General features: G+C 40.6%; 3 protein-coding genes across 11 annotated transcripts; 2 read left to right on the top strand and 1 right to left on the bottom strand.

Moving 5' to 3' along the window:
- The first annotated feature begins 4,951 nt into the window (after window positions 1-4,951).
- Window positions 4,952-14,604, top strand: LOC146577588 (uncharacterized). Its single transcript, XM_085268438.1, has 5 exons — window positions 4,952-5,121; window positions 10,428-10,559; window positions 10,644-10,736; window positions 11,500-11,601; window positions 14,487-14,604. Exons 2-5 carry the CDS (start codon window positions 10,471-10,473, stop codon window positions 14,602-14,604), a joined length of 402 nt encoding a protein of 133 aa, XP_085124564.1. The 5' UTR covers window positions 4,952-5,121; window positions 10,428-10,470.
- Window positions 14,605-14,857: 253 nt separating this feature from the next.
- LOC146577587 (uncharacterized) lies at window positions 14,858-19,578 on the top strand. 3 transcript variants are annotated; one of them, XM_085268368.1, is made up of 6 exons: window positions 14,858-15,079; window positions 15,860-16,938; window positions 17,040-17,136; window positions 17,510-17,620; window positions 18,069-18,235; window positions 18,568-19,578. In XM_085268368.1, exons 3-6 carry the CDS (start codon window positions 17,047-17,049, stop codon window positions 19,028-19,030), a joined length of 831 nt encoding a protein of 276 aa, XP_085124494.1. In that variant the 5' UTR covers window positions 14,858-15,079; window positions 15,860-16,938; window positions 17,040-17,046; the 3' UTR covers window positions 19,031-19,578. The 3 variants fall into 3 exon arrangements, with proteins under 3 accessions (XP_085124494.1, XP_085124495.1, XP_085124493.1); XM_085268367.1 differs by having other exon boundaries at window positions 14,859-15,079; window positions 15,860-16,771; XM_085268369.1 differs by lacking the exon at window positions 15,860-16,938.
- A 1,437-nt stretch (window positions 19,579-21,015) lies between these two features.
- LOC146577586 (uncharacterized) lies at window positions 21,016-26,112 on the bottom strand. 7 transcript variants are annotated; one of them, XM_085268371.1, is made up of 13 exons: window positions 25,902-26,104; window positions 25,164-25,189; window positions 24,776-24,861; window positions 24,595-24,627; window positions 24,409-24,498; window positions 23,926-23,997; window positions 23,514-23,817; window positions 23,142-23,244; window positions 23,010-23,062; window positions 22,820-22,898; window positions 22,103-22,599; window positions 21,710-21,903; window positions 21,016-21,601 (listed from the first exon to the last, which is right to left on the bottom strand). In XM_085268371.1, the coding sequence occupies exons 10-13, from the start codon at window positions 22,863-22,865 to the stop codon at window positions 21,457-21,459; spliced, it is 882 nt and encodes a 293-aa protein (XP_085124497.1). In that variant the 5' UTR covers window positions 22,866-22,898; window positions 23,010-23,062; window positions 23,142-23,244; window positions 23,514-23,817; window positions 23,926-23,997; window positions 24,409-24,498; window positions 24,595-24,627; window positions 24,776-24,861; window positions 25,164-25,189; window positions 25,902-26,104; the 3' UTR covers window positions 21,016-21,456. The 7 variants fall into 7 exon arrangements, 6 of the variants coding, with proteins under 6 accessions (XP_085124497.1, XP_085124498.1, XP_085124500.1 ...); XM_085268372.1 differs by having other exon boundaries at window positions 23,010-23,244; window positions 23,514-23,616; window positions 23,729-23,817; XM_085268374.1 differs by having other exon boundaries at window positions 23,010-23,244; window positions 23,514-23,616; window positions 23,729-23,997.
- Window positions 26,113-26,675: the final 563 nt, after the last annotated feature.

Raw genomic sequence — 26,675 nt, 5'->3', positions numbered from 1 at the left:
GGAACTTGCACAATCGGTGGCTGACTAAATACTTTTTTGCCCCACTGTATGATCCACCGGTGGTGATATTTTGGTATTTTGTGAGTTCCTGATTTAACAAATCAGCTCTTTAATCCAGGCCTGAGAGATTGAACTTTAAAGCGCTATAAAATATTCTTACTGAAAACAGTCGCAAAGTATTTTTCTCCATGATTATAATGAGCTTGGGAGAAATTCACTTATATGGGACACTGATCGAATGAGAAGTCCCGAGCCTAAAAGGATTGCAGCGAGTCAATCCAGTCCAAAAACAAGGAACTGTTTCCTTCAAAATGATGACGTCATCTTGCTGGTGATGGAGGCTCGAATAGGTTGCGCGTGAGACTCCATTATCAGCAATATCTGGTACGAATGTGTGTGGATGTATGCATGTGACTGGACTGTGACGGACTGACGACTAAAAGTTTAACTGACTTGATATTGAGACAAAAACGGTACCGACTTTAGGATTAGTGAATGTCCACAACAATTCACCCAGCCTGTAAAAGAAGGGTGGATGTTTTGTCTTGCTTTGTTTTGTTTTTGCAAGAACAGAAGGATGATAGAGACTAAGGGGGGAGGCTGTAGCTTCACATGAGTGTGAACTGCAGACTGAACCCTTTGGTTGCTAATTTTGAGTTACTGATGTTTGCATTAAGAAAATTGTGTTTTTAGTAGCTGTAGTTCGATTAATGTATCATATTATATGGTTGGGAATGTTAAATGCTAAAGTGAAGAAAAGGTTTGATTCCACTCATGACGGAGCAGGTTATTATTAACCATAGCAGGTCACTGTAAAGAGTCAATTAACTTTTATAGAGGTAAAAAAAACAAAAAAACAAAAACCTCCACTGAGGTCTATGAATAACAGGGGAATGATAGACTTGCCACACTCAAAATGGAGATATGTAATGATAAAAACTGGTCCCCGTCGTTTGGGTGCTTTCTTGAAATAGTCAGCAATTTAAAAGTAAGATAGACACAATGTCCTCCTGAGACCCAGGAGGACATTGGGACATTCTGAATGTTTTAGACCAATTCTGAATCACTAGAAGGTCAGTAGATAACAACATTAGATTATTAGGGTTAGGAAGAGAGGTGTTTTGGTTTTCTGTCTCTTACAGAGAAAGGGACAGACACCAGACGAGGTCACAGATATGCGAGGATCCTCCGCAGCAGAGACAGACACAGTGACTGCCGAGACATCAACTGGGTCCAAGTGTCATGGCGTTTGGGCTCCAGCTAGTCACCACAAAAGGATGGATCCCATAAACACAGCAATAACCATGAAGGGGTTGGCGGAAATCCAGGAACACCAGACCAACGAAGTTCGAGAGGCTCTTGGGCAAAAAGGGGGACGCGTTCCTGATCTTTTTCTGGAGGATACACAGATCGTTGTTTGAAATCGGGGCAGAATAATCCCCTGATCTGTGCCACGACTGAAGGGTTGTCTAACCCCTGAGGTTGAAGAATGAAGAGCAGAGGATCACCCAACTGGAAGACACTGGTAGCTGCAGCAATAAAATAAAGGCTAAAAGCTCCTTGGACAGAGGTTCTAGTCTGAGTACGTCGGAAGGGTATAAGGTAGCACCAAAATAAAGCTGTGGGAGAACTGGGGAGTGTCATCTGTACCTGCTATTGTTGGAATAATAGTTTTTCTTGCATCTGAACTGCGCAAACACAGAGGTCATCTCACATATGGTTCGCCCCTCAGGGGGACAAAGGGCCTCAGGAGTGAGAAGAGATGAACCCGGCGACACTGGATTATAGGGTGTTGGTGAGCTCATTATTCTAACGAGCTCATCAGGGGGAATTGTTAGATTATAATATTATTTTATGCCATGTTATACCCCTAATTAAAGATTGTGAATTATTATGTAGTTTTAGTTTGCATCATTCTCCTGAATTAGAAGAAGATGATAACTATTGCATTTGTTAAACTGATTTGCATTACATTAGACTGCTGATTTATTGTGGATGAATGATATTGTTTTATGATGCATTATACTGCTGAGTTATAAGAAATACTGTTTGCAGAAAGTCATCACCTTATTGGTCTGATTAGAAGAGAACAGAACATACTGGAGTTTTCTGCCCCATCTCAGCAGGAGCAGATAAACGGGGAGCCAAGGTCGTAGCTTAGGCGCCGTGTGAGAGAAAGGATGTGAATGTTTAGGCTTTTATGATAAGGTGGAGGCACCAGAGGCTATAAGAGTTTGAGCAATGTGTAAAGGATACTGGCAAGTGGCTTTGGCACCAGAAGCGAGAGAGCTGACAGCCTTCAAAACTCCTTTTGGTATGTACCAATTTAAAGTCATGCCATTTGGGCTTCAAGGTGCACCAGCGACATTCCAACGATTAATGGACCATGTACTGAGAGATGTGTCAGCATTCTCTGCAGCATATCTGGATGACGTGGTGGTGAACAGCCAGTCCTGGGAAGAGCATGTCATTCACCTACAGAAGGTGCTACACTCCATCAGAATGGCTGGACTGACTATCAATCCCAAGAAGTGCTCCATAGCCAAGAGAGAAGTGGAGTACTTGGGCTTTGTAGTTGGCTCTGGGAAGATAAAGCCGCAGGTTGGAAAGATTGAAGCAATTCAGTCCTTCCCAGTTCCGACAACAAAAAGGAAGGTGAGAGGTTTTCTGGGTCTAGTAGGCTGGTACCGGAAATTCATACCTTCTTTTGCAGAGCGATCCACTGTACTGAATGACCTCACAAAAGGCTCAGCCCCCAACAAAGTGCGTTGGACAGAAGACTGTGAGCAAGCATTCAGAGACCTCAAGGAAGCAGTTTGCACACATCCAGTTCTACACAGTCCAGACTTCAACAAGCCATTCATCTTGCAAACTGATGCTTCAGGAGTTGGCCTTGGTGCTGTCCTTCAGCAAGAGGTGGATGGTGAAAGAAGGCCTGTGGTGTTTCTGAGTCGGAAACTACTCGACAGGAAGACGAGGTATTCGACGGTGGAGAAAGAGTGCTTGGCCATGAAATGGGCTATTGAGGCCTTGAGGTATTATCTTCTGGGACGTCACTTCACTCTGGAGACTGATCATCGTCCCCTCCAGTGGTTGAACCGCATGAGGGATGCAAATGCCCGCATTGCAGGATGGTACTTGTCTTTGCAGCTTTATGACTTTACGGTCCAGTATAGGCCAGGGAAGTCAAATGTGGTTGCTGATTGTTTATCTAGGATGACAGAGGACTGAAGCACTTCGCGCTCAAGAGAGGGAGGAGGAAATGTAAGGAAGAGGACTCCCTTACTGTATTTTTTTTTTTTTTTTTGTGCCTGTCCCGTTTGGCTCTTTTGCCATCAGAACTATTGTCTAAAGGCAAAGAAAGATGCCCAACGGATTTACTTTACCAAATTGACCATCCCAGCCTTGCCGTAATGGTCCATTTGATTCACCTTTTATTGTTCATTTCATTTTCACTTACTGAATACGGGACAGACTTGACTGTATTTATTTATATTATATGTATAGCACTTTAGAGCACACCTTTCACTTTATTAAAAGCACCTTATCAAGCAATTTATGAGCATTGCACTTTAAGCATGGATTTGCACACAAGAAGTTTAAATATTTATTGACTATTTATTGGGAATTTTAAAATCAGTTGGTAGCCTTATTTCAGATCCTGCACAGCTGCTCCTCATCAAGGAATGTGGTGGTTGTCTGTCAGGAGAGAAGAATGGTGATTGAGATTGTGATTAAGGTTTACCAGTAAGGAAAACTAATGCAAACGTGTGTGTGAAATCTAGGGATAAAAGTGGTGCAAATAAGTGTTTGTAAGTTAATGATTACTCACCTTTCTTGCCTGTGTCCTCTTCAAGGTGTTTGGGCAAATGTTTCCCCTGGGGTCCAGACACCATTTAAAGGTTCCGGGAGAGACCATTGGTAAAGAGAGTGTGGTGAATCTTTTTGTGCTTGGGTTTCTGGGTTTTTATAATATTGGGTTTGGTGTAACATTAAGTGTGAAATATTTATTAATATGTAAATGTGGAAATGTATTTATGTATTTATTTATTCTAATTAATATATTGTATACTGTGGTGGAAGGTTGGGATTTAAGAATTTACCTGAGAGTGGAATAATGGTTAAGTCTGTGACAGCTGAACATATTTAAGGCTGCCAGTTGTCATTAGAGGTGGATTTTTTGTGCTGTGAAGAAGCTCGACAAGTCAATTGTTGTAAGGAGAGCCATATAGCAAATAAATACTTTGTTCCACTACACTTGCCTTGGTCTGTCTCACTGTGTTTCCAGCCGCTAAGGGCCGCCCTGTTACAAGGACAAACAGCAGCACATGTTCTCTAAATGTTTGCAGTCATTTTTAAATGACGCTGATACTACATGAGACATTTTCCACATTTATTGTCTTTGAACAGAGAATAATAAAGCCATCAAACATACACAGGCTTCTGCAAATACAAACTTCTGTGGTGCATTTGATGACCTGCAGAGGAGAACAAGTCGGGCTTTTCAGCCCTAACACAACAAGAACAGCTGTGGAACCATTGGCCATTTGCCATAGTGTAGCTGAGTCAAAACAGCCCAAGTGCTGAGAGGGAAAACATGATGATTTATGTAAAGTCATAACTGGCTGCAGCAGCTGAGCTTTGACCTGTGAGCTGCAGCTTAAGCTTCTTTTATGGTTCAGTGTTTAATGTTTAAACTGTTTATGGCTGCACACACACCCACAGTCAGGTTGTATACATATTGAAATATTATATACAGTGTGGCAGCTGACCTTTGACCTTTGACCTGCGAGCTTCAGACTCATTGCTGGTGTGAGGTGTTTACTATTGAAGCTTGCAGACACACCCACATCCTCTAATTTGTTCTCAGGGTTGTTCAGTGTGTTGGAGTTGGAGCAGAAACCTGCTGCAGGTTAATTATTGATCAAACAATATCACACAAGGTGCAGCAGCTGACCTTTGACCTTTGAGCTTCAGACTCTTTGCTGGTGTGAAGTGTTTAATGTGACTTCAGCCTGCAGACACAGAGGACTGATGAAGCAGAAGATTGTCTCTGTTTCTACACAGACCTGGTCCAGACAGCAGAGCTGCAGAGGGAAGACGTTCATGGGAAGAAGCTGAGTAAGTGCAACGTCCTCTTTGAATCCTGGATCAGGAAGTGAAGCCGGGGAATATTTGGTGTTTCAATAAGGTTTCTGTCTTTGACTCAGTCTGCTGTCACTTTGTTTCAGAGAGAAAAAGAGATTTCAGATTAACTGCATTATATGCTGAGTAACTAAATGCTGCTAGTCTGTGGTGTCACTCCCAGCAGCATCACGTCATTTCTTTACTCTGACCTTTAACATCAGTTAACTTAGCTAGCAGAGCAGCTAGCAGTTAGAGTATGAACTCTGTGTCAGCAGTCAGCTTGGTCCTGGTGGTCACCTGGTTTCATGTTTGCTGATGATCCAGATGTGTCCACATAATTATTTATTTCTGTAAATGTAAAGACTTTACAGATAAACAACAGCAGCCCTCTGGCTGGACTCTAACCTGTGAGTTTCCTGTGACTGAAACCACAAGCTGACATTTTCCTTCTGAAGCAGCTGAATGGATGTTTAAGTTTACCTGCATACATGGTGCAAATAAACCCGCTTTGGATGGTTTGGAGGCGGAGCCCAAAGCAGGACAGGATTCTAATGTGATTGGTCACTTTGATGAGGTGGCTGGAACTCAGGTGGTCGAGCAGGTCACCTGCTAACCAGAAGGTTGGTGGTTTAATGCCAGTCTGCATGGTGTCCTGGTGAATGTTCGACAGGAAACACTTAGACACATGGAAAAAGTGCTTGTGTGAACGTACAAGTTGTGTAAAGCTTGTGTTTGAAAAATAAAGTTTATTTCTTATTATTTATTTTATAATAAAGTTTTTTCCTGTGCAGCAGTGGAAATACTGACAACTATAGCTGGATTATTTATTTGAACTCTTTTAAACCAGAGGCTTCAGACGCAGGTTCTGCAGCCTTTAATGGTAATAGTCAAAGTGTGATCGGTGAATTGTGAGCAGCAGAAAGGAGGAAAGCACTAATGCTGGCACAAGGGGCCACAAGCCAGTGTACTCCAAGTGCCAGCCTGGGTAAATGGGGAGTGTTGCATTAGTAAGGGCCTTCTGAACTAAAGCTTTACCAAATAAAATGCGTGGATCATAATGAATAAGACTGTCATGCTACTGATGGCTGAAAGAAAAGGAAGAGGAGGAAGGAGGCATGTTAGGAGTAGGGATGGGTATCGTTTAGGTTTTATCCGATACCAGTGCCAAACCGGTACTTTTGAAACAGTGCCTGTGCTTAATCGGTGCTCGAATCAGTGATTAAAGAATGGAGAACACAAACTTTGTCCAAAAACCTCTCATGTTTTTATTTTTAGCAGTCTCTTTTTTTCTGCAAAATGATAACCAAGTTAGCCTTTTCTGTTGATACAAGATACCTCCTTTGGTTGGAACCGGTGCTTAAAGAATGGAGAACACAAACTTTGTCCTGAAACCGCTCATGTTTTGTTGTTTTTTTTGTAAAAAGATAACAATGTTAGCCTTTTGTGCAGCTATAGGGCATATATGGTATCACTCTATCAAACAAGAAGACAGCAGCATGTAACTACAACGGTGTTTGCTTGTTCACCTTACATTAATGTAATAACGTGGTTAGCCTACTCAACGTAAATTACACACAAACAACATTAAGCTACACACGCAGAGAAGAACGGCTGCTGCTGCCGTCATCCTCATCATTTCTGCTCCTCTGGCAGGGCTAGGGGCCAGGACTCTCCTCTTCAGGTTCTTGGGGGATGTTGCTAACTCCGTGTCCGATAACAGGCACCACACCCGCAGTAGTTGTGCTCGGTGTGAGGTCTTGCAGGAAGCTATCAAATACGGTGCATTTCTCGGCTTTAAAAAAAAAACACTATGCGTCGCCGGGTGTTTCATGGTAAACAGACTGATTCTTATATAGCGCTTTTCTACTCTCCCAGAGTACTCAACATGCCACATTCACCCAATCACACCAGCACTTTATCTGTACTCAGTGCTTTCTAAGTACATTCACACTCCGAATGTGGAGAGCAAGTTGGGTTTAGTATCTTGCCCAAGGATACTTGGCACGAGGAGCCTGGGATCGAACCATCAGCCTTCCGACCAGTAGGTGACCAGCTCTACCTCCTGAGCTACAGCCTCCCTGTTTCACCAGATTCGAGGTGTTACCTCCTTTGCACAGTATCATCTTAAAGCACTTGTTGCAGGCTGCTGAGTTTGCATCTTTTGCTGTGAAGTACAGCCAGACTTTGACCGCTTAGCCTTGGGCATTTTTAATCTGTCGCTCTGCTCTAAAAGAACATACGTACCGGGGCCCGCCTACTATCCTTGGAAAGGTAAAATGATTGGCTAGAATCCAAAGTGTATGACATCTCAGGAAAAAAAGCACCAAAATGTGCACTGCTTTTCAGTCTGGTTACTACCGTTTATGTCAGACCCGGTGCCATAATGACATCAGATACCGGTGCCCATCCGCAGTTAGGAGGCAATGGTAGAGAAGGAAAGACAGGAGATGGTAAATGGCCTGCATTTGTATAGCGCTTTTCTAGTCCATAGGACCCCAAAGCGCTTTACACTACATTCAGTCATCCACCCATTCACACACACATTCACAGCAAGCTACATTGTAGCCACAGCTGCCCTGGGGCGCACTGACAGAGGCGAGGCTGCCGGACACAGGCGCCACCGGGCCCTCTGACCACCACCAGTAGGCAAACACGGGGTTAGTATCTTGCCCAAGGATATTTGGCATGCAGCCAGGGTGCAGCCTGGGATCGAACCACCGACCTTCTGATTAGTGGCTGACCTGCTCTGCCACCTGAGCTACAGCCACCCAGAGTGGAGGTGATGTATCTAAATGCATCTGAACAAAGCAGAAGTGCACACCAAACTCAACGGATAGTCAAATGTAGAATCACAGAACAGAACTGCAGGCTGAGTTTGGATGTTTGTCTTTCACACCTCTCTGTGTCTCACACACACAGTGACGTCAGACACAGTCACACTCACTGTTCCATCTGCTTTGTGCACAAATTCATTACTTTCTTCCTTCAATGATCTACATACTACGTGCTGCCCAGTGAATACTTTGCAATGTATTCCATCCCCTTTCAAGGCAGAATTACCCAGTTTATTCCCCATTACAAGACAACAATCAGTCACACTCACACAGACCACGTCTGGCCCGCACTCGCTCACACGTGCGTTTACCCACCAATGAGAGCTCTATCCTCCTTACATATTGGTGGATAAACCAAACACTCAACGCCCTCAGCGGCAGAGGAAAAACCTCCTTTCGGTGGAGCAACCATCCTTAACCCTCCTTAAAAACTGGCGAAGAAACCAGACCTCCTTAGAATAATTAAAAAACTGGTGGGGAAACCAGACCTCCTTAAAAAAAATAAAGAAAAACCGGTGGAGAAACCAGGTAGCTTCTAAAACACCATCTGTTTTAGAAAACAAAACAGATGGTGAATTCTTTAGAGAATTTTCTAGAAATCTTTTTTTTTCAAAACAGAATTCAGAATATTGATCTTTGACATGGAAGCTGTTTCTACAGGATCCTGATGGACACTCAAAGCTTTCATAAAATGTTCTCATTAGTTGTTTGCAGCAGAATATCACCTGATGTGAACCAAAACAACAAAAGTGCTCTGCACATGTGTGTGAGACTACAGATTCTAGAATCAGAACTGCTGATTTCATTACTCTGAACTTTTAAAGGCAGGTTTTGTATCTGAGAGCAGGGACACTTGCTGTGTTCAGTGTGACTCGTCTCTGCAGAAGGTCAGGGCTCGGATAGTTGCAGTTAGCGGGTGACTTACTGGGCAGGTGGATCCTGAGTGTCTGTTGGAGTCAGGGTTCATTATGGTCCTGGTTGCTAGTGGAAATAAAGAAACAAAAGGAGGGTGTGTTGTTCAGGAAGTACAGACTGTAGCTCAGCAGGTAGAATTACTAACTGGAAGGTTGGAGGTTTGATCCCTGGCTGCTCCAGTCTGCACGCCACGGTATCCTTGGGCAAGATGTGGAACCCCGACTTGCTCTCCGATGCATCCATCATAGTGTCATTGTTAGAAAAAGAAGTGCTTGTGTGAATGAAGCACGCTGTATAAAATGCTGTGACTGCTCATACAGAAAAGCAGCTCATAAGAACTGGTTCATTTTCCAGATAATTCCACTATTAAGACAACAGACATTTGGGAGGCTTTCTCTGAGAGTAACACTGAAAGTCTTGCTGCTCCTCCACAAAATGAACTTCAGATTAAAGACACAGCTCAGCTAAACACAACTCAAACTAATCTACACTATTTTTCTTTATTACGCAGCGTTTTTATAACTATTTCCAGATGTTTCTAAAGATGAAAACAGAATTAAACTCCAGCCTGATGCGTTTCTGAGGTTCCTGACTCTGACCGTCCCTCAAACGCCTCTCTGGGCGTTTCCTTCCGTCGCTTTTACTTTCGCTTTCGTGAATGTTGTGGCGCAGTTGATCGTCTTATTAAATTCAGTTCTTTGCATTCTTTTGGCGGCGAAGAAAAACTGGGCTCAAAGTGGTCAAACTCAAAAAATGATCTTTATTTTACATTCCCGGGAACGGAGAACTGTTAGGCGCTATCATGCACCCACAGCTCTGAAAAAAAATCACAAGCTGCATGTGTATATATATTTCTGCTACGTCACATATAGTTTCGATCAAAACAACTCCTTACATAGTAGCAGTTGATGACAATGACAGCTGCAGAGTTTGTGTCTGATGTATTAAGTATGAAACACTGTTGGGCTAAAATCTGGTCAGAATGAATCCAGGTGCAGGTGTGTCAGTTTAGGACCACTGGACTAACATCCAAGTGCTCACAATATAAAGTGTATTCTGTAGTAACATCCTGGTGTTGCAGCAACAGTCCCACATGGAAACGTCAACAGTCAAACTCAAAATCTCTTTTTGTCAACAATAAAATGACAGCAGACCAATTTGATCAAAGTTGGTAAAAAGCTTCAGAAATTAGTAAAATATTAAAAAGTGTCTGGATGCTCAATCATCCAGGTAAGGGTTAGGTTAGTAATGCTGTGATTGCAGACATTCCCCAACTCTCTGTGAATGGGACTCATGGCCATTGATCAGTGGTTGTTGATCAATGGTCATGACCTCCCAGCCATTGTGCAAATGTCCTGTTTATAAGGTTGGAAACCTGCAGTCAGCTGAGACTGAAGGAGTCACCTGGATGAGTCATGAAACGTTTCTCCCACTGAAAACATCCAGATGAACAGAATCAACTTTTGGGGATTAAAACGTGTCTGAATCAATCAGTGGGTGCTGAGTGGGTCAGTCAGTGTGTCGCTGGGCTGATTTGTGTTTCCTCTGCAGGTGAAGGTAGAAAGTGTGTGTGAGCTGATGTGAATTGAGCAGCATGGATCAGTGTGAGGACAGAGAGGAGGGAGTCCCTCCCTCTAAAAGCACTCTTTGTGGGGAACATGAGAGCCAGACCAAAGCTCAGAGGTGAGATGACCATCTCTAACTGTCCATGACTCTTCTCCATGTCACAGCTCAGCACTCACATCACTGCTCCATCATTATTCACAGGAACCAGCCTGGACCTCCACCCAGCTCTGTGTCCTGTAAGAGTGACGCGTCTAAAGATGACTTCATTAATTTCAAAGTCTCTGCTGCAGAGAGGTGAGCTGTTAGTAACAAGAACTCTCTGATTTAAATGATTTTGATGTTTCCTGGTTTCTAAAATGCATCTCTGTAGCAAAGCAGTGTCTCCAAGGACACACAGGCTCAGCTGTAACTGTCAGTTTATCTGGTTTAAGACACATTTGGACTCAATTGGCTGTTTTTAACTATGTATTTTAATCAGAGGTGTAAATCTAGACCTCACACATCTGGATCCTAAACTATGATAGAAACAGCTGCTAGCAGTGGGTAGTTTGACTTTGATACGCTGCTCTAGAAAGCAAACAAAGGTTTGTGCAGCTCCTCTTCAGAAAAGTGTTCAGAGAGCAGCTGCTGTATTAGACAAAGGCTCGTCCTGTGAGCCCAGATGTGTGTAACAGCTGGATGAAGGAGAACCATCACAGTCGCGTCTCCATCCCGCCTTTATTAATGAACTTCCTGTTGCTTGCAGATGACAGGAACACAAAGTGTTTGTGCCACGTGATGCTGCAGGATTTGTTAACGTGTCCATGATGGTAACATCTCCTCGTCTAACTGCAAACACATGAGCGCTCCTAACGGCAGCTATCACAGCCACACAGGCAGACTGTGTCTCACTGTTGCATTCAGGGACATTTGTTTTCCTGTAAAAAGCTGAACTCTAATCTAAGAGGACTGTTACTGACAGGAAACAGCTGCATTATCTGCAGTCTGTGTGATCACAGCTGCTTCAATCACTTTATCAGAGAATTGATCATTGAATAAAACATGTTTGTGTCTGCAGAGGTCAGAGGTCACAGTCTGCAGGATCCAGCTGTCCGTCTGTGAGGAGTGACTGGTCCAAAGTTCACCCTCCAGACTTCAGTGCTGAACCTGGACCAACGAGGTCAGAGAACTGTGATGACTCCTTTACATGTTTGTGTTTTCCTGGATAAATATGACCAAAGATTCATTAAAAAGATAAAAATCTTAGACTTTGTCCTGTAGCGCTGTGTGGCAGGCAGGATTGGACCCAAACACAACAGGATGAAGTCAAAGAGGCAGCTTTATTTCAGCTGTGAACATGCAAACAGCAGAAATAAGGAAACATAACTGTAGGTTTGCAGTGAATGAAGCCTCAGCTCGACGCTGCACTTTGTCCCTCTTTTCCTTCTCCAAACAGCCACATCAGGAGTCTCTGATGGAGTTTTAAAATATTTAATTACAAATGTCCAAAGATGGGTTCAGGATACCTGAATCCACAGTTATTAAAGCTCAAATAGTTCACAGGGTTTGGACTTTGTTAGGTAACGAGAGAACATCAAAGTGTTTTTTATCTTTAAACAGTATTTTTATCACTTCAGTTGCTCTCACAGCCCTGTTTGTTATTTTACCAGAGCTCTTATGTTTCACTCAGTGCTCCCACCAAACACCTTGGAGGACACATTACAGGGAGTGCAGAATTATTAGGCAAGTTGTATTTTTGAGGAATAATGTTATTATTGAACAACAACCATGTTCTCAATGAACCCAAAAAACTCATTAATGTCAAAGCTGAATGTTTTTGGAAGTAGTTTTTAGTTTGTTTTTAGTTTTAGCTATTTTAGGGGGATATCTGTGTGTGCAGGTGACTATTACTGTGCATAATTATTAGGCAACTTAACAAAAAACAAATATATACCCATTTCAATTATTTATTTTTACCAGTGAAACCAATATAACATCTCCACATTCACAAATATACATTTCTGACATTCAAAAACAAAACAAAAACAAATCAGCGACCAATATAGCCACCTTTCTTTGCAAGGACACTCAAAAGCCTGCCATCCATGGATTCTGTCGGTGTTTTGATCTGTTCACCATCAACATTGCGTGCAGCAGCAACCACAGCCTCCCAGACACTGTTCAGAGAGGTGTACTGTTTTCCCTCCTTGTAAATCTCACATTTGATGATGGACCACAGGTTCTCAATGGGGTTCAGATCAGGTGAACAAGGAGGCCATGTCATTAGTTTTTCTTCTTTTATACCCTTTCTTGCCAGCCACGCTGTGGAGTACTTGGACGCGTGTGATGGAGCATTGTCCTGCATGAAAATCATGTTTTTCTTGAAGGATGCAGACTTCTTCCTGTACCACTGCTTGAAGAAGGTGTCTTCCAGAAACTGGCAGTAGGACTGGGAGTTGAGCTTGACTCCATCCTCAACCCGAAAAGGCCCCACAAGCTCATCTTTGATGATACCAGCCCAAACCAGTACTCCACCTCCACCTTGCTGGCGTCTGAGTCGGACTGGAGCTCTCTGCCCTTTACCAATCCAGCCACGGGCCCATCCATCTGGCCCATCAAGACTCACTCTCATTTCATCAGTCCATAAAACCTTAGAAAAACCAGTCTTGAGATATTTCTTGGCCCAGTCTTGACGTTTCAGCTTGTGTGTCTTGTTCAGTGGTGGTCGTCTTTCAGCCTTTCTTACCTTGGCCATGTCTCTGAGTATTGCACACCTTGTGCTTTTGGGCACTCCAGTGATGTTGCAGCTCTGAAATATGGCCAAACTGGTGGCAAGTGGCATCTTGGCAGCTGCACGCTTGACTTTTCTCAGTTCATGGGCAGTTATTTTGCGCCTTGGTTTTTCCACACGCTTCTTGCGACCCTGTTGACTATTTTGAATGAAATGCTTGATTGTTCGATGATCACGCTTCAGAAGCTTTGCAATTTTGAGACTGCTGCATCCCTCTGCAAGATATCTCACTATTTTTGACTTTTGTGAGCCTGTCAAGTCCTTCTTTTGACCCATTTTGCCAAAGGAAAGGACGTTGCCTAATAATTATGCACACCTGATATAGGGTGTTGATGTCATTAGACCACACCCCTTCTCATTACAGAGATGCACATCGCCTAATATGCTTAATTGGTAGTAGGCTTTCGAGCCTATACAGCTTGGAGTAAGACAACATGCATGAAGAGGATGATGTGGACAAAATACTCATTTGCCTAATAATTCTGCACTCCCTGTAGTGTGATTTAGATTTCATTGGTGTAAACGCCAGTCACACAAGCTAACCCATGGAGGCAGCAGCAGGCTTTGTGTTTGGTCTGTTGGCTTAAACTAAGAGAGTTTAGTTTGTTAGCACAAAGAGCTGTCAGCTAAAGCCCCGAATGCACTTTGAATACAGACGAACTGAGAAAAAGACTTTAAATACAGCAAACAGTCAAACTGACCACATGTTTTTCTGCTGATCATCCACAGCAGTACGTTTAGCATTCATGCTAGCAGCAGGCTATGACTGTCCACTCAGCACCAACACAGGTAGGAGTGAGCAGTGATGAAGCAGGACTGTGGGCAAGTTTGAGCTACAATCCTATTGGCTTCTCAGTTTCTCCAAAGAAAAGGGGAAAAATTCTTGGTGTTGTGAAGATGTGAGTTGGTCTTGTTGTCGTGGGGCTGGAAGGATGCTGGCAGTGAGAGGCTTTTCATACAGTGTTCAGTAACAGAATGAGAAGAAAGCCACTGCACATGAAACAAGGTGCTCGTAGTGTTTGTTTACTGTGTTTGTGCCACAATGTCAGATCAGTTGTAGATTCACATGCAGACTTGTCCAGTGAAACCAGTGCAAGTACTGCAGTACAGAGCAAAGACTAAGCAAGGGTGTTATTGTAAACTTTAACAAAAGACTGTTATGTGACAAAGAGTAAGTACATTATTTTTATGAGATTGTTCATCATGTCTTTAATTTAATATTTCCAGTTTTTCCTTCCTGTCTCATGAAGCTGTTACATTTGTTTTTCTCTTAGGATCAATAAGAGGCCAGAATCTCCTGGACCTGAACCCAGCTGTGTTTCCTTAAAGAGCAACGAGTCGAAGGATGTTGTTATATACTTTAAAGGATGTTCTTCTGCTGCTGAGAGGTAATGTGTGTCTAGATGTTGTTCCTGACTCTGTGTTTTTGAATAAATCCTGATGTTTAATATCAGCTCAGCTCTTTTTCACACACATTTCTATGTTGGTATGTGAAGCGGTGTGTGTTGGAGTGTTTCCACAAACACAACAGTCAGAGTGGAAAGAGTGGATGTTGTAGGAGGTGTTTGTGTAGTGAAGAGGCTGAGTGTCTGTAGGACTCCAGCTGCTCCAGCAGGTGTCTCCTTTGTGCTTTGCTTCAAACACGGACGATCTGATTTCCTCGTGTCAGCATTGTTCCCACATCATCATAATTAATGTTGTTCCAGGTTCAACATTGCAAGTGACCAATCACCTTCTTGTGACGTCATTCCTTTGCGACTTCGAAATACCCGCCTTCGAGTATTTCGAAATACAAGTGAAGAAGCGAAAAACCGCCGCCTGTCCGCCGAATTTGAAGTCAATTTAGGATACTTTCCTTTAATAAACGGTAAGCATTATACATATGTTCCTCACTTGGCTTGCTGTTTGTTTGCTAGCGATAGGCTACTTGACAACAGCATTAGCTAACCAGTGTTCTCTAGACCAGCGTTCCCCAACTTTTTGGGTGTTTCGTGGCCCGGGGGTTGGGTCAGGCAAAATTGCAGTAGCTTCCCTGATCATTTTACAAACATAAGTGAAGAGAATCTGGACTAAAAGGCCTAGACTTATGGTTGTGTGCTGAATCTATGAATCAAACTATCACCTGGAAACATAATTAACTGGTCCATAGCTGTGAAACTGGACATGAGTTCTTGATTCTATGGAGATTAACAGTAATCCAGAAATTTACAAATTTGTCCTGGTACATCGCGTAAATGTTGTCCCAGGGACATCGCGTAAATGTTGTCCCAGGGACATCGCGTAGATGTTGTCCCAGGGACATCGCGTAAATGTTGTCCCTGGGACATCGCGTAAATGTTGTCCCTGAGACATCGCGTAAATGTTGTCCCTGAGACATCGCGTAAATGTTGTCCCTGGAACATCGTGTAGAAGTTGCCCTGGGACATCGTGTAGATGTTGTCCCTGGGACATCATGTTAAAGTTGCCAGAGACATACCATATGAAAGTTTAGCTTCTTTTAGCCCCTGTTTGTTTTATATTATTTTATATATATATATTTTTTTTAATATTATATTTAATATTTACATTGTATTGCAAAAAACCCCAAAACAAGTTAAAATGAATTAATGAATATTGACTAATTAAACCTTCGTTATTTTTCCACCAGAAATGGACGACATAATTAGAAGAAGTGTTCTGAATGACGAAAAAAAAAAGAACTGGAAAAGACACACAACTTTGTGTGTATGTGTCACAATGCCAGGAGGACCCATTCAGTGTTGTGTTAGAAAAATTGAACTCATTAACCCTTCATGGACATTATAAATGTTTAAATGTTGCCTCAGGTAAAGACAGGAAAAGAGACTATTACAAATTCAACTGCATCAGAGCTGGGGGAAAAAGTCGAAACAGCTACAGAGCAGTGGGCTGTAAGGCCTATGTTTCATTTAAAGTACTCAAATGTTGGAAAGACCACACAGTCATCGTGCAGCGTACATATGATAAGCATGATGGGCATGATCCTTCGGACCCAAAAGACGCACATTTCAACAATATTTCCAGTGATTTGAGGAGGAAGATTGAGGAACTGCTTTCCCTTGGAACTAAGCCAGCCATCATACTAACCGAATGTCATAAATGGGCCAAAGAACATGGACACAGAGATCTTCACAACAGAGAGCATTTTGTCACACCACGTGACATTGACAGTGTTAGAACCTGCATGATGAGGAAGAAGCACTTTAACTGTGGAGACAGTCAATGTGTACATACCTTACTTAATGGAAAACATCAAGAACATGTTCTCTTCTATCAACCATACACATCTGACCAAGAACTAATGATTGTTTTGCAGACACCTGTAATGAAATCAAACATGGAGAACTATGCAAAACAGTTAGTATTTGTTGACACCACGCACTGCGTTAACCAGTATTCATTTCCCTTATTCACACTTGTTGTAAGAGATGATCATGGGCATGGAGTCCCTGTGGCTATGTGCTATTGTCAGCAACGAAAGTCAGAAAACCCTGGAAACTGTTCTTGGAATAGTTTGTGAGCATTTCCCAACTTCCCCGAGGTAAATAATACATTGACAGCTATTAATTTTGAAATAATTCCTTTTCAAAAAAGTTATAACATGCCAGAATCTAATGCTATAGCTGCAGCATGGGCTGCAAAAAACTTTCCTTTCCAGTTGTTAAAGTTATTCCTATAGGCTGTATGCAGTATTTTATATATCTACTTGTGAGTTGAAATGTTTAATTTGGCATTGAAGTGGTGCTTTGAGATAGCAAAAACATTTTCATACTGTTTAATCTCATTTAGTGTTTTCTTTTTTTCTGTAGAGCATTTATGGTTGACAAAGACTTTGCGGAAATAAATGCTTTGCAGAAGGTTTTTCCAGAGTCAGCTATCCTTCTATGCTGGTACCATGTCTTGCAGGTAAACCACATTGTTTTCTTTTCACGTTGTCTAAGATGCACCTGAAACACATTTTTACAACAGGGTCCTGTTGTTATGATTTGCCTCATTGTGATATTCACCTACTCAGGTTAATGAATATAAAGGGATAAAATGTTGAGTGACTATGTCCATCCATTTAAGACCACAGTGCACTCATCTTCTGGTGGCTGCTTCCCAAAGCTCTTTTTGACATTTAAAAATATGTTTGCCTGGTTGATTTCTGTAATGCACAGGTCCTCTTGTCCAGTGAGTGACAAAGTTATTTTTGGACGTCAGCTTTCTTTTATGCTTTTTGTACAGCTGCTCCTCTGTCTCTCTCTCCAGATTAACTTTTTTTCTCTTACATTCACAGGCTGTTAATCGATGGCTTTCAAAATCAGAGTCCGGGGTCCATGGGCTTTCTAACACCCAAAAGAGAAATGAAATCATTTCTTTCTTTTGTAAGCTGAAAGCTTGCACATCTGTAAGTGTAATTTGTCTATTTCACATTTTGATTTCTTGATTACACTAAGAGCATAATAACTTTCAGTTGCTAAAAAAAGTTACAGAGAGATACAAAATAGATTTTTGAAACAATTTCTAAAACTGGCTTCTTATCTTGCTTATCAAAACAAGTACTTAAGCTGTGCAGAACATCATTGTGTCACCCACTGTGCAGTAGAACTTGTGAGTGGGATTCTTTCACAGACAGATGCTGAAACCAAATATGCTTATAGGTTTAGTGTTCCTTCTTAGCCATTGTAAGGGAAGAAATAATTGCTTCTTAATACAAAAACACGACATATTATTAATACCTTAAAATTCTTAATGTTATTCAATAAAAGGAAAAGGGCTTCAATACATAATATTAAAGATTTCAATAGGTCTGTTAAATGGATTGAAATATATTCTGTTGCATCCAATTCTCTTAGGAGGACGACTTTAAAGCCACATCAGCAGAGTTCTGCCAGACATTTAAGCAATACCCTTTGGTGTGCCAGTATTTTCAGAAGCACTGGGAAGGCATTGGCCACATGTGGTGTGACTACGGCCGTCGGTTCAGTCACGCTCGTTCTGAAACAAACAATGTGATTGAAAGGTATGATTTATTATTTTGACCTCATTCAATTGTATTGCTGAAAAAAAGATATTATGCTTTAATCCAAGAGGCTAAACTGAGTAGGTTCGTCATGTCATTGCCAGAACAAGTTTTAGGCAAATCCTTTAAATTCTAGCAGCGTTTTTTATGTTATCACAACAAAAAACAGAGTAGGTGGATTTGCCTAAATCAGCTAAACCGGCACAGAGCATTCCTTTATAAAAGACGTGTGCAATAGGTTTTCCAATTTTTTAAAAAATAATACAGTCTTGATTAAAACTTTAAATTCCTTCAATTACAGTTACTAATCATTTCAAATAACTGTTTTTCAGATTTTTCCACCGCCTGAAATACCAGTTTTTATCTGGCTACAAGAATAGGCGTCTGGATGATCTGATTGAAGTGCTCCTAGGGAAGGCCGACGACTACTTCTCAGTCATAAAAACCCTGCAAGATGTGGGCCGCATGAAAAACAGGTTTGCTGACACCTTGTCTCAAGTTTCAGACTCTGCTTCAAGACTGATGGAAAGTGGTTGGGCTCTTAAAATTACAGTCAAGAACAGCCATGGAGTTAATGCATATCAAGTCCCATCTGAGTCAAGAGAAGACATGGTGTATGATGTCTGCCCTGTTGAGTCCTACTGCAACTGTACATATGGCTTACGAGGACTTCTTTGCAAGCATCTAGTGTTACTTGCAAAATTAGCAGAGGCTGACAATGACATCTATCCAAACATGGAAACAGACCTTGGCAAGAATTGCAGTGAAAGAAAGGCATTACTTTGTACACTGTGAGGACTTGAAAGTGATAAAAATGCCAAGTTTGTTTGGAAATCTGTGTTTTTTTGCATCGGCTGAAACACTTCAGTGCACTTGTTGTACGTTCTCTCACTATAACACATGTGCTTGCCTGAAGGTGGCTTGTAGCCATTTTAAACAAATGAAAAACTCTCTGAAAAGTCCTCTATCAACTTTGAATGACACTCCTGTAGTTGAAAGCACAGACAAAAAATGCACAGAAGATGCAGTTTGAAAACTAAATGCTGTTTTAGACACAGTTAAACAGTGGGCATTCATTCCAGAGGGTATTACTGCAATGATAGATGAACTGCATACAAATGTCTTAAAAACAAAACAAGTAGGCAAAAGTATATGCCAGTACGAAATAAAGATGACAGATAATGCACGCAAAATTAGGCCATTGTATTCTAGCAAGAAACGTTCGGCCAGCATCGACATTCCAACAGTCTGTGAAAATGAATGTGAACAGTCGATAACCACTGAAAGAGAGACATCCTCTGGAGAAAATGAAAACCTTTTGGAATACAAAACAAAAAAGAGAAGAGTTAAAGCTAAGTATATGCACAAGTAGACTTTTGTGTGACATTTCAAAGGGACTGCATCCATTACTTCTGTTTATTGAAACCTAAAGCTGAATAGCTGTCTTAACTTTCTGCCAAGGAACAGATGAAAAGAAATTGTTTGGTCTCTCAAGCAGTTGTTATTTATGTGTGTTATTCATTACTTTGGCTTGGTTGCTGTTTTTGATAAAAATTCATCTGTGCCCATTGTAATATTTTCATATGTTACTATTTTTATATTGCTATGCATTATAAATAAAGGATTACTTATTACTATTAAAGGTCTGCATTTGTAATTGTTGGTATTATTTATAAAATATGCGCTCTTAAGTTTTTTGCTCCATAAAACGATACCTGTCACTTTTTGGACATAGAGTATCAGCTGTTGAGAATCCTGGCTCATACAAAATAGAAGTAAAAGGTTTCAACATCCAGCCTTTTGATTAAATACAAAGTGTAATAACAGAGTTATTGGGGTGTGATTTTGTTAATAGTTAGTCTTAAGTATAAGTTTAATAGTAATGAGTAAGAAAATATAGCCAGAATAATGGAATGAGACTAACACCTGACCTCACACTGAGATTTGGTATGAAGTGGCATGTTTGTGCTAATGCTGACATTGGGGCTCAGAGTTCCTCTGTGTGTATATATTTGTGAACGTTAACTTGGCTAATGTCCAAGGGTTTGACTGCTTTCCTGTTGGATTGTATCACAAAGAACAGGGATAAGAGCACCAGTGGCCGTGCACACCCTCATCTCTCTCCTTCACCCAATCATTAGTGTTGGAAACCGGCATTAGCTCAGAGTAGATTAGACTTCAGTATAGTGCAAGTGATTTGATTTTATGATTATTTGATTCAGTTTTTTCTGTGTTCAAGCTCAATTACTTTAATAAAATATGTTGAATTCAAACAAATAAATAAACAAATAAACTGTGGACATTACCCTTTTAAACCTTTCTGAAACAAGACAGGTAAAAACCAGTGTATAAAAGTTTACATAGGTATAAATAGCTCTAACACTTTACTCCAGCCTGGCGTCCACACATGTGGACATCACATTTTGGGTTATTTAGACCAAAATACTAAATCTTGATCAACAAGTGCCTGATATACAGTTATGAGGACATTATACTGCAACTGTTCTATCGAAATTTCAAATTAATGTCCTCATATGTGGCTCTCATTTTTCTCAGAAACAAAAATTAGGTAAAAAAAACAAAACCTGGTAATTCTTTCTTTTTACATTCATCGGGTTCCAATCGGCGCAAATATCAAAGAGAAATTAAAAATGCATGCCATGGAAGATTTCGGGTCTTAGGGGGTTAAAATGACCAGACCCCTCCGGCCTGTTTTCCAGGCCACTAAATTAAACCCAGTCAATTACCAATTGAACAGAATAAAAACCTACGAGGTCCACTAATAGTCCAAAAGTCCAAATCTTTAATAGAAAAGACAGGCAGAACTCAAACAAACAATAATCCAAACGAGGAGCATATATACACACTGGAAAGTAAATAATTATAAGTTATTAAATCAGACTAATTAAATACAGTAAAACTAATAAGGGAAGACGAACACACGGGAAATAAAAATAACAGTGTAAACATACCAAAACTCAAAATAAAACAGGAAAGCTACTACAAACCGAGTGTGACACAATTACATTCATATTGAAACATATGTGATAATTTTCTTTCTTTGTAGCATTTTTAAGATATGTGTTAGAACAGTCATTATGCTGTTTGGATTAGGAACCAATCATTTTTGCCAAATAGTTAACACAAACTTAGAACAACAATGAACAATTTTCAAGATTCTGATTTACAGAACAAACAAAAGTCACAAAAGGTTTCATTATTTAAGAGACAAGATCAAGTTTTTCACACAGGAATGAAATGACAGAATCCAGTGCAGCGGGGCCAAAGGTGTGTGTCAGCAAACTGAAGGTTGAGGAATCAGTCAGCTCATGTTTAAGATTGTGTTGGATTTTGAGAAGAGTCTGTCTGTTATTAGAAAGTAAGATTAACAATGTTACACCAATAACCCAAATACGGGGAAATGACAAATAATACCAAAAAAGATACAACTTTCATATTGTTTTACTAACTTACTTTGTCATATCAGCACTTGAATGGTCGATGCCTTTACAGACCATGTCTGTTGTGACATCGCAGGCCAATCTTCCGGCAAACCCGAGGGCTAGCTCCCCAGCCTCCTCTTCACTCAGAACACTAAACACTGTTACTTTAGTTTTGGCCTTCTTAGGCCTGTCAAGAATCATTGCGGGCAGTTTGGCTTTACGGCCCTAAAAAAGAAAAAGTGCAAACACCAAAAGAGCAGAGAGAGACACACACACGCGCACAAAGTTAAATGCTTTTGTTTACATGGTGTAATTGTGTATATGTTGCAGCAAATGCACAATTTCCAGCCACATTGTCACTTCATTGATACGAGTAACCTGGATTTATTTCAGGTGACATCAAAATCACGAAATGTATACCTACCCCAATCAAACCTCTGAAAACATGAACTGACATGTTCTCTGCGTTGATTCTGCGCTTGATCTCGTCTTCTGTTATTGTGTAGGTTTTCTTTTTTGAGCTTGGTACAGATAAGCGACCATGCACTCTGTAAACTGTACTAGTTCCTTCTGAATCAGTTTGGAATTCTGTATCTGCATCGATCCTGTCAACATCATCAGCAGCAGCATTATCTGTACTCAGACTTGTGCCGTATACTTCTCCTTCTTTTTCGTTGTCTTCAGTCTGTGTACCTTCATCTCTTTCAGTCTGTGTACCTTCATCTCTGACTGTCAGTCTTCCTATCTCACTGTTACTTGTCGATTTGCTGGAGATGTTCTCTCCCTTAGGAACTTTTCCTTTGTCATTCGCTGCCTGATGCTTTCCCTGATGACATTCTTCACTGGCTACTTCTATTGCTCCTCCTGTATAGCCACCCACTATGCTGCACAACTCCTTTCCCTCTGCTGTGCTGCACTGTGCTGTTACATAAAGAAGAATGATATAAACAGCACTATATCAATTTAATTGTGAAGAGAAATCCCCACAATACGACACAGTTATGTCTAAAATAGTTTTGTGTAAAAACTGGATCTTGAAACGTCCACTTTAATTACACAGTCCTGGTGTGCAAAGGCAAAATTACGAAAAAAATTTCACTTTAAACATTTTTGGACATTGTTTAGTTATATTGTGACTTACTCTCACAGAAGATACAGATGCCACAAACAGACTTTGAACAACGCATGTGCTTGTATGCACCACATTTCTGGCACTGCACCTGTGAATTAAAAAAAAGAAAAAAAAGAAGAAGAAATAAACAAACAAAAAACAAATGAACAAAGTCCATTAAATAAACAATCTATATGGCTAAGGACATGTCATAGTGTACCCGGTCTTTGGCTGCAATCACACACCAGCACTGACTGCACTTCCTAGTTCGATCTGCAAAATATAATTTGTTTAAGTACAAGTTACATTTTCCAATGTTAGAGAAAAAGAAGGCAGCTAATTTTATCTTTACCTATTGAGGAAAATAAGTAGTGGCAAAGTCGGGACCTGAGCTTTGTGATTTCAGTGTTGTACTACTCCACTTGTGTTTTACCGTCAATGAGAGATTGGGCAAACTAATAATTGACGAAGAAGAAGAAAAAAAAAAAAAAAGAACAAAAAGAATTAGATTAACAAAGAAATGTTTGTTTGTTTTTAACCCCCCCACCCCACCCCCCGAGAAAAAAAACAAAAAACAGAGCAACCAAAGCAAAGCATTACTGCTGAAATGGTTCAATCTACAAAAAAAATTGAGATTTTACCATCCTGCCTCTAAGGCTTTAAAAACTGAATAGGCAAAAATGTAAACATTACTTATATAGGTTAAAGCTATAGTTTTCAGTACCATTATGACATGCACTCCACATGAGTTCCCATCCTGTTGATGTGGGTGGCTCACATGTGACAAGGTCCACTCTCCAGCGCAGCCTCTTGCTGAAGCAAATGAGCTGAGAGATCGCAGTTATTACAAATAAAAAGCATATAGAGAAATCAATAACCACGTTCGGTAATGATTTCAATTAAATTAAATATGTTATGTTAAATATGTTAATTAATTACCTCCAGTTTTTCAACACCGCACTTTTTCTGACCTCCGACTCGCCAAATGAATTCATATAGACTATGGTCCTCTTGGGTATGTCACAAAACTGTTTTGTAAAAAGATGGATATGGTAGGCTTGGGCCTTGAGCTTTCCTAATGAGGGACACTGAAAAGTATCATGCACTAGAGAGAGTGCAAAATCTGTGCAACTTACAAACAAGGTCCAGTGGCTGCCGTTTTCCAGACAGGCTCCAATCAATTTCTCATACATCTGAAAGATGTTTTTCTGGAAATAAAAAGAATGTGACAAGTATGTTTTTCTGTCAAGAATGACACTGCAAAACTGCAAAAGCTTGTCAGGTGAGACTTGTGATTAATTCTGCAGATACACAAACATATAGAAAGTGTCATTTTTGGTTTACATTAATTAATTTCTATAGTGTGTACAAAACAAATCAAGACCACAGACTCAACACGCACCACTCAATTTTTGGTGTTCTTTATCAGTTGGCCAAGACAGAAATGTTTTAATCTGTGTGCATTGCTTTTGAACAAGTCTTTACACAGAAAAGGTTTCAGAAAGGTATTTTTCAGGTTCTTCTGACAAGGCTTCAATTTTGGAAAATGCTGTTTGTTTATAGTGGCAACTTATAAACCCTTTGTGATAAGAACATAGTTACCACAGTCCAAGTCATACCTTCAAAAAGTATGCACTTTGTGCTCTTGTGGACCCATCCAAAATTTTTCCAGTGATTTGGCTTGGTATTGGATAAATGTGAGGGAAATTCTATAAAAATAACATAAATACACCTATGTTTTCAAATACATTACAAAAAACGTAAACATGCTATGTCATTATGATCAAACAAGCTTTTCAACATACCTCACACTGCAAATAGATTAGGCCATCTATTACCTTATAAAACAAATAAATAAATACATATAAATAAAAACAGAACTAAGGAATACGATTCATTAAGTAAATTGTACAATAAAGTGTATTTAAAGCAGAATTTAACATTAGTTTTATGACAACATAAAAGGATTTTTATGTCAAGAGGTACCTCATCTGAAATGTTAGTCTGGTCAAACAGGGATTTCAAACTTGAAATACCAATAGAGTTTGGTCCAGCTACTCCCACAAGGTAATCTGTGAGAAAGCATATGCTGTAGTCAACAGATATCATTTTCTTTTTGCATGCTGCAACCATCATCCATTTCAGTCTTCTAGGAGCTTTGTCTGGTTGTAGTTCTTTTTTCTCCTCCTCATCTATTAATTAAATTGTTTTCTGACCTTCCTAACTGTTTCCGACCTGTCTTCCCAATGTGATGTTTAAGCAATATATGTATGGTCAGAAGGGGGTGAAATTTTCATTGCAGTTGTACGTGTAACATTGCATGTGATAATAAAAGGCTTGATTGGTTGATTATTCAACATGAGTTGACATTTACCTGACATTGTGAAGGAGTCACAGTTTCTGTAAGGGTGTAAGAACATAACATGTGGATTTGTTACACTTCTTTTTCACAAGTTAATAACAATCAATAATTTTCATTCCATTATTTACAAGCTATCACACGATGTCCCAGGGACAACATCTACACGATGTCCCAGGGACAACATCTACACGATGTCCCAGGGACAACATTTACACGATGTCCCAGGGACAACATTTACACGATGTCCCAGGGACAACATTTACACGATGTCCCAGGGACAACATCTACACGATGTCCCAGGGCAAATTCTACATGATGTCCCAGGGACAACATTTACACAATGTCCCAGGGACAACATTTACGCGATGTCCCTGGGACAACATTTACGCGATGTACCAGGACAAATTTGTAAATTTCTGGATTACTGTTAATCTCCATAGAATCAAGAACTCATGTCCAGTTTCACAGCTATGGACCAGTTAATTATGTTTCCAGGTGATAGTTTGATTCATAGATTCAGCACACAACCATAAGTCTAGGCCTTTTAGTCCAGATTCTCTTCACTTATGTTTGTAAAATGATCAGGGAAGCTACTGCAATTTTGCCTGACCCAACCCCCGGGCCACGAAACACCCAAAAAGTTGGGGAACGCTGGTCTAGAGAACACTGGTTAGCTAATGCTGTTGTCAAGTAGCCTATCGCTAGCAAACAAACAGCAAGCCAAGTGAGGAACATATGTATAATGCTTACCGTTTATTAAAGGAAAGTATCCTAAATTGACTTCAAATTCGGCGGACAGGCGGCGGTTTTTCGCTTCTTCACTTGTATTTCGAAATACTCGAAGGCGGGTATTTCGAAGTCGCAAAGGAATGACGTCACAAGAAGGTGATTGGTCACTTGCAATGTTGAACCTGGAACAACATTAATTATGATGATGTGGGAACAATGCTGACACGAGGAAATCAGATCGTCCTTCAAACACAGTGTAGGGAGGAGCTTCCACTCAGGTCTTTCAGGTGTTGCTGGATGGAGGAGGACAAATAGTTTTTCCCTTCAGTGACACTTCAGCAGCTCAATGTTCTGGGAGATGTTTGTCTTTATGAAGGTTTATGGATTCTTGTTCTTACTTTGGTTAAACTGAGCAATACATTTTCCATCTAACATTTAAAGTAAATTTCCAGGTGAATAAAAGATCTGCAGCTGCAGCCTCTGTGATGTTTCACAGTCTGAAAGTAACAAATTCAACCAGAGTTCAAACAAAGGCTTAATATACGTGTGTGTTTGATATAATGCCAACAAGTACAAACAGGTGTTCTTACAGGTCTTAATCACAGAGGTCTGATAAGTCTGGTGACTTTCACACTCAGCAGTTTTGCTGCCTTTTATTTTATATTGGCCTTTTTAAAGCCCTTCAAAGTCTCCCACATTCATACAGAGCTTTTAACACCAAACTCCTTTACAGTCCTTCTCCTCTCACACACGATCACACGACTGATTTGTCTGCAGCAGCTGTGTTACTGCTAG

This window comes from Mchenga conophoros, linkage group LG3 (genome assembly GCF_057382185.1).
Source record: "Mchenga conophoros isolate Kocher_MC1m ecotype Shallow Benthic linkage group LG3, M_conophoros_male_GT1.1, whole genome shotgun sequence".
Taxonomy (NCBI): domain Eukaryota; kingdom Metazoa; phylum Chordata; class Actinopteri; order Cichliformes; family Cichlidae; genus Mchenga; species Mchenga conophoros.
Note: the sequence above shows the minus strand (reverse complement) of the source record. Positions and strands in the feature narration are given on the sequence as shown.

Coding starts and splice junctions, on each gene's coding strand:
- LOC146577588 (XM_085268438.1), top strand. CDS start 10,471: ATGGATCAGTGTGAGGACAGAGAGGAGGGAGTCCCTCCCTCTAAAAGC. Junction 10,560..10,643: donor AGCCAGACCAAAGCTCAGAG/GTGAGATGACCA, acceptor CATTATTCACAG/GAACCAGCCTGGACCTCCAC. Junction 11,602..14,486: donor GCTGAACCTGGACCAACGAG/GTCAGAGAACTG, acceptor TTTTTCTCTTAG/GATCAATAAGAGGCCAGAAT.
- LOC146577587 (XM_085268367.1), top strand. CDS start 16,659: ATGATCATGGGCATGGAGTCCCTGTGGCTATGTGCTATTGTCAGCAAC. Junction 16,772..17,039: donor CATTTCCCAACTTCCCCGAG/GTAAATAATACA, acceptor TTTTTTCTGTAG/AGCATTTATGGTTGACAAAG. Junction 17,137..17,509: donor GCTGGTACCATGTCTTGCAG/GTAAACCACATT, acceptor TTACATTCACAG/GCTGTTAATCGATGGCTTTC.
- LOC146577586 (XM_085268373.1), bottom strand. CDS start 22,865: ATGCGTTGTTCAAAGTCTGTTTGTGGCATCTGTATCTTCTGTGAGA. Junction 22,600..22,819: donor CATCTGTATCTTCTGTGAGA/GTAAGTCACAAT, acceptor TTTATGTAACAG/CACAGTGCAGCACAGCAGAG. Junction 21,602..21,709: donor TCAAGTGCTGATATGACAAA/GTAAGTTAGTAA, acceptor TTCTAATAACAG/ACAGACTCTTCTCAAAATCC.